This window comes from Phyllostomus hastatus, unplaced genomic scaffold (assembly GCF_019186645.2).
Source record: "Phyllostomus hastatus isolate PE091 unplaced genomic scaffold, TTU_PhHast_1.1 phas_contig_210, whole genome shotgun sequence".
Classification (NCBI taxonomy): Eukaryota; Metazoa; Chordata; class Mammalia; order Chiroptera; family Phyllostomidae; genus Phyllostomus; species Phyllostomus hastatus.
The window spans coordinates 145477-166177 of record NW_025333737.1 but is presented as its reverse complement, the minus strand read 5'-3'; the positions used below and the strand labels follow the sequence as shown (position 1 = coordinate 166177).

Below are 20701 nucleotides of genomic sequence, written 5' to 3'. Positions count from 1 at the left end.
GACCTGACCTGCTGGTGGGTCAGCATCAGCCCGGGAGAGGTTGCGTGGAGTGGCAGCAGGGCTGGGTCTTGCCCTAAGGGTCCCTATCACGGAGGTTCTCTTCTGAGAATTCTGAGGGCAGTGGGGGCTCTAGGTAGCTCTGCCATTGGTGTCCGCAGAGGAAGGCATTTGGATGCTCTCCCTCTGCATGAGGAAGTGACAAGGACATACTTGGTCCTCCTTATCACTGCTTTCTCTTCTTTCCTGTTTTTCTGGGGACTGTGTGTTCTGGGCACACACTCACTCACAGCTCACCAGGGCCCAGCTGTGGGCAGTGAAGGCATGGCTGCCACCCAGAGCGGGAAGCAGGGAAACTCCGGAGGGAGCCATGGAGCTTTCAGCCCCTCACCCCTTCATTCCACTGCCTTTACCCCCTTTTTGTCTTCCCTGGAGTTTATAAAGGTGGCACCAAAGTAGGTTAAAGATTTGGATTTATGTAGTTTTGGATTTTTAAAGTAACCTGTCCAGGCCCTGGGAGGCTGCTGCTCAATGGCTTCAGACTTGACTTCACGGACGCAGCACCCGACAGGGGCAGGCGGAGTCGGCGTGTGCAGGGCTCCAGCCCCCGCCGCTGCCCTGGCCAGAGTGGCGCTGCTTTCATTTTATCCATTTCTCTGTCCATCCTCCCCAGGGACATGCTTCCATTGACTTCAGAGGGAGGGGGAGGGGGAGAGAGAAACAGCAGCGCTGTGAGGGAGAAGTAGGGACTGGCTGCCTCCTGCGTGCTTCCCGACCAGGGACCAGGGGCCGGACCTGCAGCCCTTTGGTGTGCAGAATGACGCGCCAGCCAACCGAGCCCCTCTGCCAGGGCTCACTGTTCCTGTTGCGCGTGGGTCACCGGCTAGCAGTGACCACGGCACACTGTGGATGGCTCGACGATAAACACGCGAGAAAAAACACACATGCACAGAGACAAACTAGTTTCTGTGGAGAAGTAGGGACGAAATGGCCACCCCTTCTAGTGAGGAGCGCGCCGATTTACAGTCCATACCTGCTTTTATTGGGCTCATGCTACATAATAACTCAGGTAACGTACAATACTCATTAGGGGAACTAAGGAATATATAAAACAAAGAACTCTGCCGGTCTATTGAGTTGGGGGTCAAAGAGCTGTAAGGCTGAGGAACAAACTAGCTTCCTCCTAAGACCCTCCTCATTCAACTAAGAGCATTCTTGGACAAAGAAGGTTTCACAGTAATTTACATGTTCTTTCTTAGGCCTGATCACCCCGGGAAATCCGCACTTCCCAGTACCGAGCTGTACTTCCCCGTCATTGTTTCAGGCTTAGGTGGAGCACGGGAACTAAAGCCACCGAGAGATAAGGAGATTTTCTTCCGGACGCTGAGAACTCAGACTTTGTCAAAGCCGAGGAGTGAGGGTCCATCACCCCCTTTTGCTGCAGCCCCCCAAGTCCTTCTTTTGGGGGGGCCTCCCAAAGTGATCGTGCCTGGCTTGGGTTGTTCCCCCTGTGGGGAATCTTACCCGTCTTTGGCTAACCGACCAAGCTTTTTGGGGGTTCAGCAGCAGAAACAGCATTACTGCCAGGGAGATAAGCCTTTGTCTCCTTGCTGGCTCACGGTTCCAAGGGCGTTCCCTTAGCTTTAGCCTAGGCGGGGGTCTCAGCTTCTAATACCAGTCAGGGCGGTTCCCAACAGTTCCTACAGATTAGAGATCTGAGTGAGATTTTGTGTGAGGAGATGGAGGGCTCTGTTGGCAAACAGCACCGGGGGTGGGCCTCTCGGCCCCCTGTTGGGTTGAAAACATCCCAAACACCAGCCTGCTGGAGGCCGACTGACAGGCGTTCTGGGGAGCTTGGATTTTCAGAGGCCCCACAGGGTCCTCCCTCCTGCCCCCGAGGAGCGCTGCTCTGCGTGGGGTCCTTCCTCAGCCCGGTGTGTCTTATTTTTCCTTTTGCCGTGTGGGGTGTTCTGGCCTTCCAGCTCTGTGAGGGTGAAATCAGTGACCTTCTCTCTTGGTCCCAGTACGTTTTGTCTCTGGGGAAACCCAGGTTAAGTAAGCTTGCAGACCGTCGGGGAGGTGGCCTTCTCAGCAGACCTCCGGGTTGACGCCCCGTTTTTCTCGTCCTTTTGTGTCTTTCAGTCGGCGGAGTTCTTCGAGATGCTGGAGAAAATGCAGGTGAGCATCCCCAAAGTGGGGAAGCCGAACCCTGGGGTGGGGAGGGCACCCCCCCCCGCCCCGCCCCAGCTGAACCCAGGAGCAGATCACGGGGACCTTGGAGGGAGGGGCAGAGGAGAGAGGACTCGCAGTGCCCATTTCCGTGCTGAGTGGCACCGAGGGGCCTGGGGCGGCTCCTGCCCGAAGAACTGGGAGAAGAGAAACTGCAGAACCACCAGCAGAGCAGACCGATGCTGTGAGCCCCACGGATGTGGGGAGGGTTTGAGGGACATTCCTAGAATGGGTCGGGAAGAAAGCCTGGAAAAAAGCCCCTCCTTGGGAGACTTCTTGTGTCTGGGAGGCAGACCTGAGTTCAGATCCTGCATCTAACACCAGCTTGCCAAATTCCTTGCCCTCTCCCAGCCTCTCGCCCCTGCGTTTTGTCTGCTCACAACACTAGTCTCCCCTCACTCTGACACCAAACGAGTGGCTGTTTCCCCCCACCCCACAGAACAGTTCCGAGGCACCAGCTGGGTGTCCTGCCATTCCCCTCAGCTCCGAGGACACCTTCGACCTGGAGTTAGTGTCCGGTCCCACAGGGTGAGGGCTCTGCCCACAGGCTGCTCCCCCCCCCCTGCCAGATGCCGGTCGCACGTCCAGGTTGTCACCTGTGCTTCTGACCCACTGGCTATAGATTGGAGGTTCCCACGACCCCCCTTCTCTGTTTCAGTTAGTTTGCTAGAGTGGCTCAGAAAACTCAGGGAAGCAGTTTTCTTACTAGATTACTGGTTTGTTATAAAGGGACATAACTCGGGAACAGACAGCTGGGAGAGATGCGGAGGGCAGGGTGCGGGGAGGGCTCAGGGCTCAGTCCTCTGAGGGCACCACTCTCCCCAAGTCTCCGCGTGCCCACCAACCCAGAAGCTCTTGAGCCCCATCCTTTTGGGCTTTATGGAGGCCTCCTTACTTAGGCACGACCGACTGACTGATTCAGCCTCCGGCTTCTCTCCCCTCCCGGAGGTTGGGGGTGGGTGGGACTGGGAGTTCCAGCCCTTTAGTTGTGGTTGGTTCCCCTGCTCCCATCCTTAGGAAGGTCCCCAAAGTCACCTCATTAACACAAACTCGTGAATAACTCTCTGTTCACCTTTAGGGCACAGGGGCTGTTGCAGGAAGGAAGGACAAAAGGCCAAACATTGTAACAGAAGTGCTGCCGAATGCGCTCCTGGCTCTTACCGCTCAGGGAATTCCCAGGGCTTCAGGGGGTCTGTGCCAGGAGCGGGATGAAGACCAGGATATGTTTCTTTGAAGAAATCTCAGTATCTAGCTTCTATAAACAAACAAGAATAACAGTACCCACTTGTTGCTGGGATGAAGTGAGATGATAATATGTGTAAATACTTGGCAGGCATTGCTTAGAAATCAGTGTTCAGTGTGGATTTGGGGGCCTTCATAATTTCTCATCACTAAGGGGTCAGGGCTCACAGGTAAGATGTGGCGATGCCCTAGGGGGTAAGGGGAGAGGACCAGAAGGGTTCACTGATACAGGTAGAAGAGTGGGAAGAACACACCTGTAATAGCACATGTACGTTAAGCACTTGTCTAGGGTCAGAGATTGACAGGTGTTATCTCGTTTCTTCTTGACAAGGCTCCCAGGAAGTAGGTACATTGTTGTTGTTGTCATCATCTTCCCCATTTCACAGGTGAGGAAACTGAGGCATGGAGCTATTAAATACTCAAGGGCTCATGGCTAGTGAGTAACCTCAGAGCCAGAAAGGCTTAGTCATTATATCATGCCTTTTGCCCGAAGTAGGTGCTCCAGGCTCAAAGAAGGAAGATGCTTTCTACAGGAATGGCCTGGAAGCTCTAGGAAGTGAGGCAGGTAGGGCGCCCGCTGCCGTCCTGAGATGCAGGTGGAGCTCCTGGGGGCTGCTGCTGTGAGCGAGGTCCTCGCTGGAAAGGCAGTTCTCTCTAAGGATGCAGAAGGGGAGGGACTGTTTGAGGGAAGATATTAGTGGTTGTGTCATTATCGTGAGCAAGTCACTAAGATCCTCCTCTGTGCCCAGTAGAGTATGGACTACAGACTAACTTCACGTGTATCTATAGGTGCTCAGGGACCTTACAGCCAGGTTGCGGAGATGGGCATGGCATGCGCCTTGACAGTGAGCGGCCAGAAACTGGGGTTAATGAAGTGCTCGTCCCCGGACCAGAGCTGGTGCTGTGAGGAGCTGAAGCTGAGGCGCGGGGCTCCTGACCCCAGTCCTAGAGTCTAGGAATTTGAAGAAGGGCACAGTCTTTGTGAAGCAACAGAGGCCAAGGTTACCCTTCCCTTCTGGGTTCTGACCCTGACACTCTCTAGCTGAGTGACCTTGGTGAAGTCCTTCTGCCTCTCTGAGCCTCAGTTTCTTCATGGGGAGTGGGGAGGAGAGATGATGACAATGCCTGTTGCAAAGGGTGCCAGACGGAGTAGGGGAGAGGGCCCAGTGTCTGGCCGTGGCCCTGGCATGGGGGAGGGGTGGGGACAGGAGGCCGTTTGTTTTCCTGCCCAGGGGCTGTTCCCAGGCTGGAATGACTAATGCAGGACAAACAAAACAAACTTCTGACATCACCCCCTTCCCCATCCACCCAGTTTGCCTGCCTGGACAGAGTCTGCTGGCCCACCCAGGTGGCTTTCTCCCTGTGGGGAGGGGAGCACCTGTCCAGTGGGATCCAGTGGGAGGGGCCCTCCCATGCCCACCTGACCAGTGCTGCGGGGTGACTCAGCCCAGAGAAGTCCCGAGAAGCCGAGGTCTAGGTCTGCCCAGGGAGCAGGAGCCCTGCTCCTTGGGCTGCAGGATTTGGTCATGTACTTGGGGGACAGGTGGCCCAGTTTCAGAGCCAGGCTCTGCCATTTGCTAGCTGTGTGACATTAGGCGAGCAAATTCCTCCTGGGTCTCAGTTTTCTCATTCGTGGAGAGGTGCTGAGGGCTTCAAAGGAGACGACAGAGGGGTGTGCCGTGGCAGGTTCAAGGCCCCTGTGTTATATGATTAGGCAGCGGCTGCTCCCGGACCCCCTCCTCCCCAGAGGGGACCTGTTTCTCCCAGTTGTCCCACCATCTCATACCCCTGTGGGATTTATAAATTAACACACAATTGTGGGACACCGTGTCCTCTCCACCCACAAAACCCAGTTAAGTCAGAGCTTGACCTCGGGACTGCAGGCTGAGGCCCTGCTCCCCAGCACCGAGTCCTCCCGATGCCTGTGGGAGCCTGTTTGGTCCAGGCTCCGCATGGAGTACGGCCCTCGCAGCCACACCTCTGGCAGGTGGGAGGACGGGTGTTGGAGCCCTCATTTCACAATGAAGCTGGAAGGCCGCGAAAGGCTCGACACTTTCTAGAGTCACTAATAGCAGGACAGTGGCAGAATGAGGCCCAGGCCCAGGCTACCAGCCTGCTGTCTGTGGCACCTCCCACTGGGGGTGGGGCTGGAGCTGGCGTGGCCTGAGGTCCGGAGTGCTGGCTCTGACCCCCACAGACGTGGTTCCCATTCTGCCCCTCGCCTCACCCTCTGAGAGTCTGGGTGAGCTATTTCAGCACCACGATGAGAACACTGCCGACCTGGTGACAGTAGTAAGTCACAGTTTTTACTATATACCAGTCACTCTTCCAGGGGCTTACTTAACATGTCATCCACATCGAACCTTCACCACTATAGTAGGTGCTGTTATTGTTCCCATTTTACAGATGGGAACACTGAGCCACAGAGGGGTTTTGTGACTTGCCCAGGGTCATACGGTCCCAAGTGACAGTGTTGGGATTTGAACCCTGATGGTTTGGCTGAGTCCATGCTCTCACCCCACTGCCCTGCTGCCTCACCTGGGCCGCTGTGAGGTCTGAGAGTGACAAGGTGTGTGATGTGTAAGGGCCCAGTGCCTGCAGCCCTTGCTGTTATTGTTACTAACCCCCAGCTAAGGCATGTGCTTCTAAGGAACTCTGTCTGTTTGGCCTCTGTTCTGTGGCCCTTGCTTTTCTATGGATCCTCTTTTCCTTGTTTCTGCAGGGGATCAAGCTCGAAGAGCAGAAGCCAGGACCCCCGAAGAACAAGGTGGGCTGGGTGGGTGAGGCGGCAGCCAGGTGGGCCCGGAGAGGGGGCCGTTTGAGAAGAAGGCGGGGGAGTGGCCAGCATGCTGGGGTCCCTGTCTTACACCATCTAACTCCCATTTTCACCAAGAGCCACTTAAGTGGCTGCAGCTTTGTTGACTAGGGCGCTGTGCGCAGCTTCAGAGCAGGCCAGGGTGGAGGCCTGGGGGAGGCCGAAGGGCTGGCTCCTCCACTCCGCTCCTGTGAGCGAACCACACACGGCATTTAGGGCCCAGGCTCCTGCTCCAGGCCCCAGCAGCATCAGCTCTCAGCTTCAGGTTCCATGTCTGAGGCCCAGGGGCGCAGTGTGTCGCTTGGAGGTCAGCCCCCTCGCCTGGAGTGGGTGCTGGGGGGGGCCGGTGCCAGGGCCAGCTCCGTGTGGGAGCCTCCTAGGGGGAGAAACTAGGAAGGTCAGCAGGGGGTGAAGTTCAGCACCTCTGTGTACTGCATCTTCCTTCCTCTGTGTACCGCATCTTCCGTCGGCTGCTTCGCACTCAGGTCTGCCAGTTTGGGGACAAACTCATGAGAGACCCGAGCCCGGAGCTGCCTCTGGGCTGTTCATCCGTCTGGTGTTCTTCCTGCTGCTGCTCCCAAAGCCCTAGCGCAGCCTGCCAGACCCCAGCACACCTGCTCCCCGGACCTGGGGCGCGGATGGGAACAGTGGTCACACTTGCTGGGCACTGCGGGACTAACGGCGACATGTCTGTTTGTCTTGTAGGATGACTATATCCCGTACCCCAGCATCGATGAGGTAGGAGCCCTCCGATCCTGTCTCTGGGGCAGGGTTGGGGGAGCTGATGGTGATGATGGGGTCCCTGCCCCGCCCCATGGGGGAGAGAGCCTGGGGCCTGGGAGCTGAGGCCTGAGGCCTTGCCCCTGGGCGACGTCAGCCTTTTCCCCGGGTGCACATTGGGGTTGCTGAGGTTGGAGCTGTTGTGGGGCTCACAGGAGGGGTTCACGGGATTGCCTTGGGCCTCATTTGTGGGGGTCCCCTCCATGGAGAGGTTCAGAGGTGGGGGCACCCCACCTCTGGGGCCCCTCCTCTGCTGCTGCAGACCGAGGGCAGGCTGCAGTGCCAGACTCTCCCTTTGCCTCCAGATTGTGGGGAAGGGAGGCCCATACCCCCTGGTTGTCCTGCCCCAGTTCGGGGGCTACTGGATTGAGGACCCAGAGAACGTGGGCACGCCGACCTCCCTGGGCAGCAGTGTGTGCGAGGAGGAGGACGAGGACAGCCTCAGCCCCAGCACCTTCGGCTACAAGCTCGAGTGCAAGAGCGAAGCCAGGGCCTACCGCAGGCACTTCCTGGGGCAGGTGAGGCCGCGGCGCCCCGGGCGAGAACGACAGCCAGAGGGGGTCTGTGTGGGGAGTCCAGTGTCCCTCTCCAGTGTCACCTGCCCCTCTCTGTACCCTTTCCGTGCTGCCGGTCTCTGTCCACCCTGGGGAGGCCTGACCGGCCCTGCTCCCGGGTGTGCAGACGTCTGGAAGACACAGTGTGATGGGCCCTTGAGGGGACCGCCCCCAGCAAATGTCCTCCGAGGAGATGGAATGGGTGGTGTTTGGGGGGTGAAGGAGGGTGGAAGGAAAAAATATGTTCTCACACCTCGAAGTGTCCGTTTCCATCTAAACAGTACAAATCTCTTGTGCCCGCATTCAGGCCGGTCCCCTGGTGCTTGTACTGGGTGATGTGTTGTGAGCCTCCAATTGCTTAGCAGCGACAGTTACATTTCTTCATATATATTCTGCCCTTCAGACTTGCCAGGTTCCAGAAGTCCCGAGGGCAGGTTCTGGAAGTCTCCATCCTAAGTCAGCTTTGCTGGGTCTCACAGGAAGGAGATGGAGCGGGGCCCGCCTTGTCCCCCTCAGTCCCCCCGCTGCCCCTTGCCTTGTTAAAATGCAGACTCCAGGGCCCCAGCCTGATACAGCAGGGCTGGGTGGGCCCCCTGAGTCAGGGGGAGACCCACTGTCCAGAGATCTCCCTGCTCCACGTGGTGGAGGCGCCCAGACTCCTAGTTTTATTCTCACTCCTAGAGTCTGAATTGTCAGGCTGCTCCCTGGGAGCGTGGAAGTGGACTCAGTTCATTGTGTGAGGAACTTGAGCTTCAGTCAAGACGGGTGTGGGTTTGAATCCTGGGTCTGTCACCTACCAGTAGTGCGACCCTGGATAGTCACTCAGCCTCCCTGAACATGTTCCCTCCACCTGCGAAGCGGGGGTGGGGTGCTCTCTCCCCCATAAAGTTCTGGTCTGGGTTAAAGGGGACAGTGGGTAACGGGCCTGTAGCCCAGTGCCTGGCACGGACGGCCCATGGACTTGGGGGTGGGGGTCCTCCTCTCTCCCTTCTTCCGCCTCTCCCTCCTCATCTGTAGCAGCCACCACTGTGGCATCCTTCTCTTCCTGTGTGCTGTGGGCTTCTCACTCCTGGTGAAGGGGGTGATTTGGGGGGATTGTCCCTGGAAGGTCCCCCTCCTTCCTGCTAACACCTGATTTCTGTTTCCAGGATCATCTAAACTTTTACTGTACCGGCAGCAGTTTGGGGAACTTGCTCCTGTCCATCAAGTGTGAGGAGGCGGAGGGCATTGAGTACCTTCGGATTATTCTCAGGTGGGGCTGCTGCGCTGTGGAGGCCACACCCCTCATGGCCGACACCCAGAAACACCAGTCTGACCAGTCCTGTTTGGGAGTGCTGGGGGGAGCAGACTGGGCAGTGTTGGAGTTGCCGGGCAGGGGGACGGGTGTTTATGCCAGCTGGCTGATGCAGGTCTCACGGTCCTAGAGTGCACCCTCACCTGCCTGTCTCTGGTGGTAAGGAAGAAGGGAAGAAAAAAATAGGGATGGCTCATTATGCAGAGACCTAATGCCAGATCATCCTGGGAGAGAGTTTGCCAGAACACTGCCGATGGCGTGTGTCCAGATGGGAAATATAAATCCCAAAGCATCTGTGTTTCCCATGAAGGAATGATGGTCACAACAGGTGCACCGATTTACAGCTAAGGCGGAGACCTCTCTGGATGATGACATCCTCATGGGCAGGAGCTGGAACTGGCCTCTGTTTGGTTCGACTCACTTGTCTTGTAGAACCTCTTTGTGCCAGGAACTGTGATAGGTTCTTGGGCCGCAGTGATGGCTGAGCCGTGGTCCCTCTTCTGTATAGGCTTACGGTCTAGTGGGAGAGGAAAACAGGATTTCAGTATGTGTCACAGGCATTATTTTGGTGCCGTGCATGGGATGCTAAGGGAGCACAGAGTCTGTGTCTTATTTCTGCCTGTCCCTAGTGGGCTTGCGGACAAGCCAGGACAGCCAGTGTCAAGGCCAAGTGCTGGCGCTGAGCAGAGTGCCGTGACCCGCTCCAGCTCCCAGTCCCTACCGGTTGAATTGAATTGGAAGTTCTTGAAGGTATTTGGAAAGGAACATAACATTTTTTTCCTGCCCAAATTTTAAGATAACTATGGGAGGAGAGAGGGACACAGCGCTGCTATGGGAGAGGTAGGGTGGTACCAAGAAGTTGGTTGCACCCATTTGGTCTTGGTTTACTTTTTATTAAAAAAGGAAGAGATTTAGTTCTGGGCTGGCGGCTGTAGGAGGAGCCAGCCCCCATGTTGGGCAGAGCTTCACCTTTGGCAAGTTCTGCAGAACGAGGGGCGGAGGGCACCGTGGTGGCCCCGGGCATGTGCCACCTCTTCCCTTGCCTCTTGTCCCAAGACTCCTGTGGCCAGGTGGCAGGAAGAAGACTGATTAAACATAGGCTGAGGAGATCTTCAGATGCTGAGAGGCAAAATGTGATCACACACTTTCTCTGTGCAAACTCGCCGAGAGGAGCACGAGAAGAAGCACCCAGATGCTTTAGTCGGCTCCTCAGAGTTTCCTGAGAAGTCCTCAGAGAGAGGGAGCAGCATGTCTGCCGACAGGGAAGTCAGAATGTATGGCTAAGGCGGACAAGGCCCGTTATGAAAGAGGAATGAAGACTAATATCCATCCTGAAGGGGAAACAAGAGAGCAGTTCAAGGATCCGGTGCACCCACGAGTCCTCCTTCGGCCTTCTTGTTTTGTTCTGAGTACCGTCCAAAAATCAAAGGACTGTGTCCCCGGCCTGTCTGCTGGTGATGCTGCGAAGCAGCTGGGAGAGATGGGGAGTCACGGCTGCAGGTGCGAGCAGCCTGATGAAGGGAAGGCGGCTGCGCTGAAGGAGAAATCTGGAAAGGATGTTGCTGCAGACCAGGCCAAAGGAAAGCCTGATGCGGCAAAGGAGGCAGGCGTCAAGGCTGAAATAAGCAGGAAAAAGAGGAATGAGAAGGAAGATGGGGAGGAGGAGGAGGAGGAAGAGGAAGATGAAGAAGATGATGAATAAGTTGCTTCTACTACAGTTGTTTCTTGTCTATAAAGCATTTAACCCCCTGTACACCTCTTTCCTTTTAAAGAAAATAATAGAAATTAAGGCTGTGTAAGATTTGTTTTTAAATTGTACAATGCCTGTTTTTGCAGAGTCAATGCATTAATGAATGTGCGTTCAGATAACCCCGACCTGGTGGTCTTCTCAGGAGCCTCGAGCCTTGCCTGGCACAGTCTGGGGGCCATACCTTGGCATGGAGGTTTAAAGCAGGCTCTTGGTGCGCAGCATGGATTAGTTATTCACGGAGAATGTGGTTTTCATCTTCAGTTATCTCTGATGCAGCTTGTGTGAAATCATTGTTGTTCTGTTAACTGAATACCAGTCTAATGGCAAAAAAGGTTGTAGCTGTTTTGTCGACATTCTGAATGCTTCTAGTAAATTTTTTTAATTAAAAAAAGAAGCAATTTTTTAAACTGAGGTTCACCTGGCAAGGCAAGGAAGAATCAATTAAACCACTAGAGCCAGTTTTCTGAGGGAGCCTTACCTGCACCCTCACGTTCAAACAGGATTTTGAGCTAGGTGACCCTCTGTTAAGAGAGTTACCTTTTTTTTTTTTAAAAATTTTATTTATTTATTTTTAGAGAGGGAAGGGAGGGAGATAGAGAGAGAGAAACATCAATGCGTGGTTGCTGGGGGCCATGGCCTGCAACCTAGGCATGTACCCTGACTGGGAATCGAACCTGTGACACTTTGGTTCGCAGCCCGTGCTCAATCCACTGAGCTACGCCAACCAGGGCACCTTTTTTCTTAGTAAAAATCTGACCCAGGTTGGGTAGGGTTTCTGAGTCAGATGACAGTTAAACGTCAGCATCTCATCTCTTTTTCTCATACTATATCCTGTCTGGAATGCTGTGTCAGGACTGAAAACTAGAGAAAGATGCCAGGAACGTGGTAACATACTGATTTTTTTTTTTTTTTTTGTAATCTATGGGGCAGTTAGGACTAAAACATAGGGATGTTGAAAGTTAAATTCCAGTTCCCCTTCCTGAGAAAGCAGTGTAATATGGGAATATAGGAGACTGGAGATTCTGGGGGAGTCCTGTGATCTTCAGCGGTGAAGGAGCACCCTGGAATAGTCAGGGTCTTCCCACATGGAATCGCTTTGGTTGTTTTGAGCCAACAGTGTTTGAAATCATTGCCACAGGGAGCCCAAGGGCAAGCTCAAATGTGGCTCTCACACATAGAAAGCCCCTGGATAGGATAGCAGAGAGAAGCCATACACCAGCCAGCAAGTTGGACAGTCCCATCATGCACTTGGAATGATGGCCAGGCCAAAGTGAAAACCAGGCATAAAAAAATCTGGCCCTGCTTTACCAGACATGGAGAAGGAATTATGCAGAAGTGAAACTCCCTGTTGGCAGTGACTCCTGTCCGAGCTTCTTCCTCATTCCTCGTAGGCTTCTGGTTATTTGATTAATGTCTCTCAACAACCAGCTCTTCAGCATAAAATCTGAGAAGACTATTTTAACAGTCTATATGTACCATTGAGAGTAGCCCCGAAAAATTGGCATACAATTTGGAAACAAATAACAAGCCTAAATAGATTTCTTCCTTTTCAAATATAAATACGGAGAGGAAGAAGAAGAACCTCAAGAATCAGTGAAAGAAAAGATTCTGCAACCAAAAAAGCATAGCTTAGCATTTAAAAGGTAGGGAAATAATCGTTTTGAAAAGGATTTACTATAGAAAGTCAAGTAAAATTTAGGTATCTAGTAACTTTGTATTTTCAACAAACTTCTGAAAAAAAACCCTGTAAGAAAGAAGACAAAAGATAAAATAAGGCGAGAGAATTAGATGAAAAATTTGCTGGTTAAATTAAGGAAATAGCCGTGACTGGTGTGGCTCAGTTGGTTGAGTGTCATCCCACAAAGTGAAAGGTCGCTGGTTCGATTCCCAGGCAGGGCACAGGCTTGGGTTGCGGGCTGATCCTGGTTGGGGCGCATGTGAGAGGCAAGTGATCCATGTATCTCTCACATCACTGTTTCTCTCCCTTTCTTTCTTCCTCCCTCCCTTCCTCTTTCTCAAGAATAAGTAAATAAAATCTTTAAAGAAATTAAGAAAATAATATAAGAAAATGGCCAAAAAGAATTTTAAATGACATTAGAGGCAGTAAAGAGCAAAATCTACTTTGTGAAAACCCTAGTTAGTAATATTGAGAACATACTTAAGGGGCTCTCACATAATTCAAAGGAAAACATAACAACTTTAAAATGATGAGAGCAAAATCATAATGACTATGGAGGATGGTGAGCAGGAATTAAATGTTGATAATTGATTTTTTAAAGCTGTTGAATACTTAAATCTGCAGATCAAAGTGACTCACTCAGTATCAGACAAAGTCAATGAAAGGAAACTAGTAACTGGACATATTCTGATGAATATTTAGTATTCTATAGATAGAAAATCATTGGTAGAACAAGAACATTCCAAATAATAAAGACAAAGAAAACATACACACATAGAAAAAGATAGAATATAAAGGAATCATAAATGAATACATATAATGGAAGTCTGAACATATAGATGATGTACAAAATATAAGTGAGTTAAATTACACCATTAAATGGTAAAGATTATTTTTTGCCTGTTTCCTCTATCTTAATTTAATTAAATTTAATTTTTATTATATTTTTTCCCATTACCATTTAGCCCCCTTATGCCCCCTCTCCCCCAGCAGTTACCACCCTGTTGTCCATGTCCATGAGTCCTTTTTCCTTTTTACTCAATTCCTCTACCTTCTAGCCCCCACCCGCCACTAGCTGTCATCTGTCCTCCATCTATGAGTCTGTTTCCATTTTCCTTGTTAGTTCAGTTTGTTCATTAGATTCCACATGTGAGCGAAATCATATGGTATTTGTCTTTTCTCTGACTGGCTTATTTCACTTAGCATAATGTGTTCCAGGTCCATCCATATTGTTTGGCAAAGTGTAAAATTTTCTTCTTTTTTATAGCCGAGTAGTATTCCATTGTGTAAATGTCTCATAGTTGTTTTATCCACTCATTTATTGAAACAGTAACAACTCTAAGTTGGGTCATCCCTTCCCTGAAACTGCACCCCCCCCCGATCAATCAACCAATTAATCAACCAGCCTATATTTTATTAAAGAAAGTAGCTCAATATATTTAAAAAGAAAAGTGTTGAGAAAAAGTTATAACAATCAAATACAAAAAGAAAGCACAGTTGGCAATATTAATATAGAAAAGTAGAATTCAGGGTGAAAAAGCAATCAGTGAGAAAGGCTGCTATTGTCCAGTCACGAAGGGTGAGGTCCCCAGTGAAGGTATCTGATGGGCTTTTTGTTGTTAACAGTATGTATTATAGCAGTGTGTATATAATGATACATATCATTGTATATGCACATGCATATAGTATACATGCATATGTAGTGTATATGTAATGATTAGAATATGGAGAAATTCACAGGACATAATTGTGGTGGTAGATTATATCACACTTCTTATCACTTACAGATCAATGAGGACAGGAGTGAGAGCATACGGGTAATCTCAGTATTATTTATGTGGATTATATATATGTATATGTAGATAGATCTTTATTGTATCTGTACTTAGCCTTCAACCTTCGATCCTCTGATGGATATCTCTGCCCCCGCGCCCGTGGGGCGTGTGCACAGGTTGGTCGTGAGGAGATCTCTGCCCCCGCACCTGTGGGGCGTGTGCACAGGTTGGCTGTGAGGAGATCGGGGGCTCTGTGGCTATGCTGCCACAGAGACGTCTTGGAGCAGAGCCAAGTGACAAACCAACCCAGACTTCTAGCTCCAACCATTTAAAAGACAATAAAAGTTAAACATGCACATACATAATGTTTGAATACAGATATGTAAGATATATAAAGACAAATAATAACATATATTCCTATTTCTTCCATATTTCTAGCATTCTGTAGAACATTCTGTTAAACATATTGTTTTGGAACTTGCTTCTCTTAACAATATATCTAGAGTTCTTCCCATACTGGCATATGAAGAGTGGCTTAATTCTTTTTACTCCTGCATAGTATTCCATTCCATGGTTATGAAGTAATTTGTTTAATAGATCCCCCATTCATGGCCACTGTCAGTATTTTGGTAGCACAAATAATGCTGCAATGAATAACCATGTACAGATGTCAGTCTGGATGGGTTAAAATTCCTCAGAAGTGAGATGGCTGGGTCAAAACATGAATGCATTCATATTTTAATAGATAATGTCAAATTGCCTTTGGTAGGAGCTCTATAAATTTGAACTTTGCCAGTAACGTATCCAGAGTACTTATTTTCCCAAAGCCTCTCCAACAGAATATTTTGTCAATCACTTGGGATTTTTGCCAATCTTGTAGGTGAGAATGGTATTTTCATGTAGTTTAAATTTACAATAATTGTATTGAATTATGTTGGGCATATGTTTAAGGAGCACATGTATTTATTTTCTGTGAACTGTCTGTTCATAAGCCTTGCTTCTTTTTAAGATTGGATTGTTAGCCTGGATTTCTATATTTAAAAACCTCACAGATAATTCTTGATAGCAGGTAGATTTAAGAAGCAGTCTTTTTGAGGCACAAAGTAAATCTAGATAAATTTCAAAAAGCAGATATTTTGCCAAACATATTTGCTGTACTTAGAAGAAAATTAATTGTCTTAAAAAGCTTCTTATTAAATATGAAAGAATAATATTTTCAAGTGGTTAGTGTTGTTAGTAGTCTCTCTGTGCCTCAGTTTCTTTGTCTATAAAGTGAATGTGGTAGTACCCACCTTAAAATCATTGAATGCTTATTATATGCCAGAGCCTGACACATTGTAGCTACTCAACAGTGGTCACTACTATTATTATCAATATTATTACCTGACGAGAACAAGAGGAAGAAATTAACAAAGATTAAGGCCAACACAAATAAATTAGAAATAAAATGAACACAAAACTTGATAAATCAGCTTAACAATAACCCACAACCTTTGGACCAACCTAAAACTTGGTAAATCAATCTAGGCTACACATTTATATATAGCATAGAAAAAGATATTCATTTGGGAGAAAAAACCAAAATAGGTAACTAGCTAGTCAAATATAGATAAACATGATATAAAACAAAATTAGGCATTAGAAAAGGCATATAGCCACAGATATGAAGAAGACTGAATAATTACTAGTAGATGTTATATTCAATCCACATTATTATATTGGAAATTTTATTTGAAACAGATGCCTTTTTAGGAAACCATACTAATTTCATACGAGATTAGAAACCTGACGAGGTCAATAACTATGTAATAAATTGGAAAGTTCCCAAAGAATTCTCTCTCCAAAAGTTTCTAGGTCTAGATGGTTTGCAGGTAGTTATTTTAAAGTCATAAGGAACAGATTTCATGCTGTTTAAACTGTTCAAGAGAAAAAAATATGGAATGCTTCCCAATTAGTTTAACAGTGTTTAAAAGATTCTCATGAAAAATATTAGACCAATGAAATGAAAAAAGAAAAAGAAAGAAAAATGTGGGCCAGCCCTGGCCAGGTGGCTCAGTTGGTTGGAGCAATGTCCTCTACACCAAGTGGTTGCAGGTTTGATCCTTGCTCAGGGCACATACCTAGGTTGTGGGTTTGACCCCTGGGTGGCGTGTATAGGGGAGGCAACGAAACAATGTTTCTCTCTCACATCAGTGTGTGTGTGTCTCTCCCTCTCTTTCTCTTTCTTGGGTGAGGATTAAAAAAAGACAAAGAAGTAGGGGCCAGTATTCCTTACACATGTAGAAGCAAAGATTCTAAACAAAATACCAATTTCAGCAACTCAAATATAAGCAGTCTACTAACAGAATAATTTACTATAACCAAGAAAGAGTTATTGTAGAAGTGCAAAAATGTTACATTAGGAAATTCATTTATCCATTCAGTGTTTGTTTCACCAAGGCATAATAATACCTCATATATGCCAGGCTTTCTCTAGGGATGGGGGTATGTGAGGAATAAACTCTTGTCACCTGGCTATGGGGAGTATTCTATATACATTAGGTGTTCTCATTCCTTGTCTTTACTCGTCTTCTGTGGACATGGACTATTACAGGCTAGTGAGGGTGACCCAAAGACAGATGCTGTGGGAGAAATGAAAGAAGTTCAAAAGAGCTTGAATGCGGGTGTGTGTGTGTGTGTGTATGTGTGCATGTGTGTGAGGTGGAGAGGTCAGGCTGGAGAGGTAAGAAAAGGCTAAATCATGTAGGAACTGTGTCTAGGAACTTAGATTTTTATCCTGTGAGCAATAGCAGAACTCCCAGAAGGAGAATGTCATGATCAGGTTTGCACTGTGGAGTGAGCCCTGGCTAGAGTAAGAAAGATGGCTCGGAGGGAAGGCAAAGCCGGCAGCAAGAACATGAGTCAGGAGACTGCTTCAATGGGTCAGGTGATTATCACAGGTGATTATCCAGGTCATCAGGTGGTGTAATGTGAATGGTGTCTCCAGAGCTGTGCTAACCAATAGCCTGGATGGAAACTGGAACCAAGGAGCCCTGCACTGAGGACAGAGAAAAATGGGTGGAAAATTCCAACACATCCAGGGAAAACTAGCATTAAGAAAGCCCAAAACATCAACAAGTGAGAGAAGGGTCTAATGCCGATGAAATGTAAATAATTGTACTCTTTTAAAATGACTTAAATATATGTAAGACCCTCAAAACATAAAGAATAGCATCTATAAAAGGGATACTAAATTATGGTACAATGAATGAATAAAAATGAATCAAGAATGGATATATATGGGTATAAAAAGGAAATAATTGGAATCATTGGAAATAAAAAAAATAGTTGGTGAAGTAAAAAAAAATACACAGGGTAAAAATCTGGTCTAACATAATCTGTTCAGAGCCAAAGAGTGAATCTGTGAATTGGAAGATAGTAGTCTCCCGGAATTCCTCAGGAGCACCACACAGACATAGTGATAAAGTATATGAAAAAGACTGAGAGGCCCCAGCATGTGTCTTAAAGGAGGTCCAGAAGGAAAGAATGGAGAAGCCAGTGGAGAAGAAATATCCAAGGAGAAAATGGCTGAGAATGTTTCAGAATTGAAAAGATAAAGCACACGCTACGGTGCTGAGCAGAATTTTAAAACAAAACAATGCTTCTAGATATATCGAAGTGAAGCATTAGAACATCAAAGATAAAAAAGGAAATTTTAAAGCTATCTAAGGATAAGGACATTGTCTATGAAGTAATGACAACTAGACTTACTATCAGCCATGGGACAATGGGACAATATCTTCAAAATGTTGAAGGAAGGAAGGAAGGAAGGGAGGAAGGAAGGAAGGAAGGGAGGAAGGAAGGAAGGAAAGGAGGAAAGAAAGAGAAAGAAAGAAAGAAAGAAAGAAAGAGAAAGAATCCCTTTAACCTAAAATTTTATACCCAGAAAAACTATTTGCAAAAACAAAATAAACTGTTTTCAGACGCATACAAAAAAAATGAAGGGAGTATATCACTCATAGGCCCTCCCTGAAAGAATTACTAAAGGATGTGCATTAGCCAGAAAAAAAGAGAAACCAAAGAAAAGATGCCATTAAAAAGTGGGAAGAAATAGGTAAACTATGTTGATAAATTTAATTACTGACTAGAAAAAAGAAGTGAATTTTTTGTGTGTGTTTAAAGATGCTTGAACTAAATTTATAAGCATAAGTAGGAAGTACAATGGGAAGGGAAGGGTTCAGTAGTTATTGTTCACCCTTCTCAAGACAGAGAAATCAAGTTTAGAGTTTGTTGGAAAAGTATATAATTATGTATATTGGAAGTTATAGAAATGCAATCTATAGCAGAGGGATAAAAGGAAGATTTTTAAAAAAACTCTACTAAACTGAAGGCAGGAAATTGGAGGAAAAAGGAAAAGAAAACATAAGGTAATAGGAAACACCAAATAACAAATAATTCCAAATACCTTAGTAATCACAATAAGTATAAATTGATTAAAGTAGCCTATGAAATTATACGCCTATCAGATAGGACTAAAAACAAAGCTATATTCTGCTCAGTAAAAGACATACCTACAGAAAAATAATGTGAAACTATTTAAGATGAAATGAAAAAAGACATGCTGGGAAAATACCAACCAAGAAAGCTGGTGTAACAATATTATTATCAGACAAAATAGAATTTCAGGAAAGAAGCATTAGGAGGGGTAAAAGGAGCACTCCTTTATAACTTGGGAACACTCCTTCCCCTCTTGATGTTTCCTGCTGCATGGAGGGAACACTTCTGTGTAACACCCTTGGCTGTCTCTGCACTCTCTAGTAGGTGAGTTTGGGAGCAAGATCTTGGCATGTGTAGCTGTGTTGCCATCAGGGCTTCCTTCTGCTCCCTAGTACTACAAGTCCCACCTGAGCAGACCCCACAACAGGAGGCTTGCCCCTGCCCAGCACTGCCTGTGCCTGGGTGGGTAATTCTGGAATTGAGTTAGAAGACTCATTTCATCTTCATGTTAACTTGTGTGCTTTCTCTTGGTCTTTAGCAATAACAAAGGAGTTATTTTGACTTCCAACTGCCTGACTCTTAATTTTTTTGTGTTTCTGAATTTGTTCACAACCTTGGCAAGGAAAGATTTAGGGCCTCTCTGAGTCCTTAGCCTACATGACGATAAAGAGAGCAGTCCATCTAGGAGATCGAACAGTCCTGAACTTGCAAGCTTGTATTTAGTAACAGAGTCTTGAGTTTAAAATGGCAGAAACTCTTAGGGATGTAAGAAGTAGACGAATCCTTGGTTATTATGGGATTTCAATAACATCTCTCATATACCGATGGACCAAGCAGACAAAAAAATTGTGAGGATATAGAAGATTTGAACAATACAATTAGCAAATTTGATCTCGTAACATACATTCCTGAACTTGGCAAAAGAAAAGCGTACCTTCTTTTCAAGCCTATGTAGAACATGAAAATAAAAGTCTATGTATTAAGTTAGTAAACTTCACATAATTAATATCATACAGATTATATTCCTTGAATAAAAGAAAATTAAATTAAGTCAACAAATTAAAATACTGAAGAAAAAACATCATACATTTGTAGAGTAAAAAACCCTTTAAAATAACTCGTGGATGGGGAAATCTCAAAAGAACTGACAAAATATTTGGAACTGAATGATAATGAAAATACTACTTATCAATGTATAGGATGCAAAAAAATGGTAGAGAAAGATGTGTAGTTTTTTTAAAAAAATTGCATTATTTATGCTATTCCAGTTGTCCCCACTTTTTCTCCTTTGGCCCACCTCCACCGAGCCCCCCAGTTCCTCAGGCCTTCCCCACACCGTTGTCTGTGTCCATGGGTCACACATATATGTTCTTTGGCTAATCTTTCATTATTTTTCAGAAAGATGTGTAGTTTTAAATGCAGTCATGAAAAAGAAGAAAGATTAAATATGTAAGCACATGGGTCAAGAAAAAGAATAGAAAAAGCCCTAAGTAAATAGGAGAAAGGAAATAAAAAGGACAAGAACAAGCTAGTGAAGTAGAAAGCAAAATTAATAAATAGAGACAATCAACAAAACCAAATGCTATCTATTTGAAAAGATGAAGAGATAAACCCCTAGTGAGGGCTGATTAAGGAAAACAGAGAAAAAATACAGACAGTATTACAGCAATGAAGGAAGGGATAGAACTACAGACAGAAATGGAGTCCTAAGTGAATTCTAAAACAACTTTATGTCAATACATTTTATGGATAATTTTGTAGAAAAATATAAATGACCAAAATTGACTCAATAAGGAGTAGGCAACCTAAATATTCACCGGTAAATAACTGAATTGGTAGCCAAGGTACCCTCCCACAAAAACAAAAAAAGCAGGCCCAGAGGTTTCACAGGTGAGGTTTAACAAACCTTTAAGGAACAGAAAGTCCCTGTGGTATAAAGACTCTTTCAAAGAATGAGGAACTCCCAGCAATTTTATGAGGCTGGAATGGCACTCTGATACCAAAACCTGACAAGGGAAGTACAAGAAAAAAGAAAAGGCCAGTGTTGCTGCTGAACATAGATGTGAAACTCTTATTTAATCAATGGAATTCAGCAGGAGATAAAAAGATCA

At 47.0% G+C, this 20701-nt stretch overlaps 1 protein-coding gene across 12 annotated transcripts in view; it reads left to right on the top strand.

Moving 5' to 3' along the window:
- RAP1GAP2 (RAP1 GTPase activating protein 2) overlaps positions 1-20701 on the top strand; it is a 194578-nt gene that overhangs the window by 130671 nt on the left and 43206 nt on the right. For 7 of the 12 annotated variants that reach the window (XR_006785326.1, XM_045835754.1, XM_045835756.1 and 4 more), the window contains 5 exons: positions 2140-2175; positions 6191-6235; positions 6989-7021; positions 7369-7581; positions 8766-8869. Coding sequence is in view for 11 of the 12 variants with exons in the window: in XM_045835754.1 (XP_045691710.1) it covers positions 2140-2175; positions 6191-6235; positions 6989-7021; positions 7369-7581; positions 8766-8869 (431 nt within the window). In the remaining variant the exon portion in view is untranslated. The remainder of the gene's footprint in view (positions 1-2139; positions 2176-6190; positions 6236-6988; positions 7022-7368; positions 7582-8765; positions 8870-20701) is intronic. The other 5 variants (XM_045835752.1, XM_045835761.1, XM_045835758.1 and 2 more) reach the window with 3 other exon arrangements.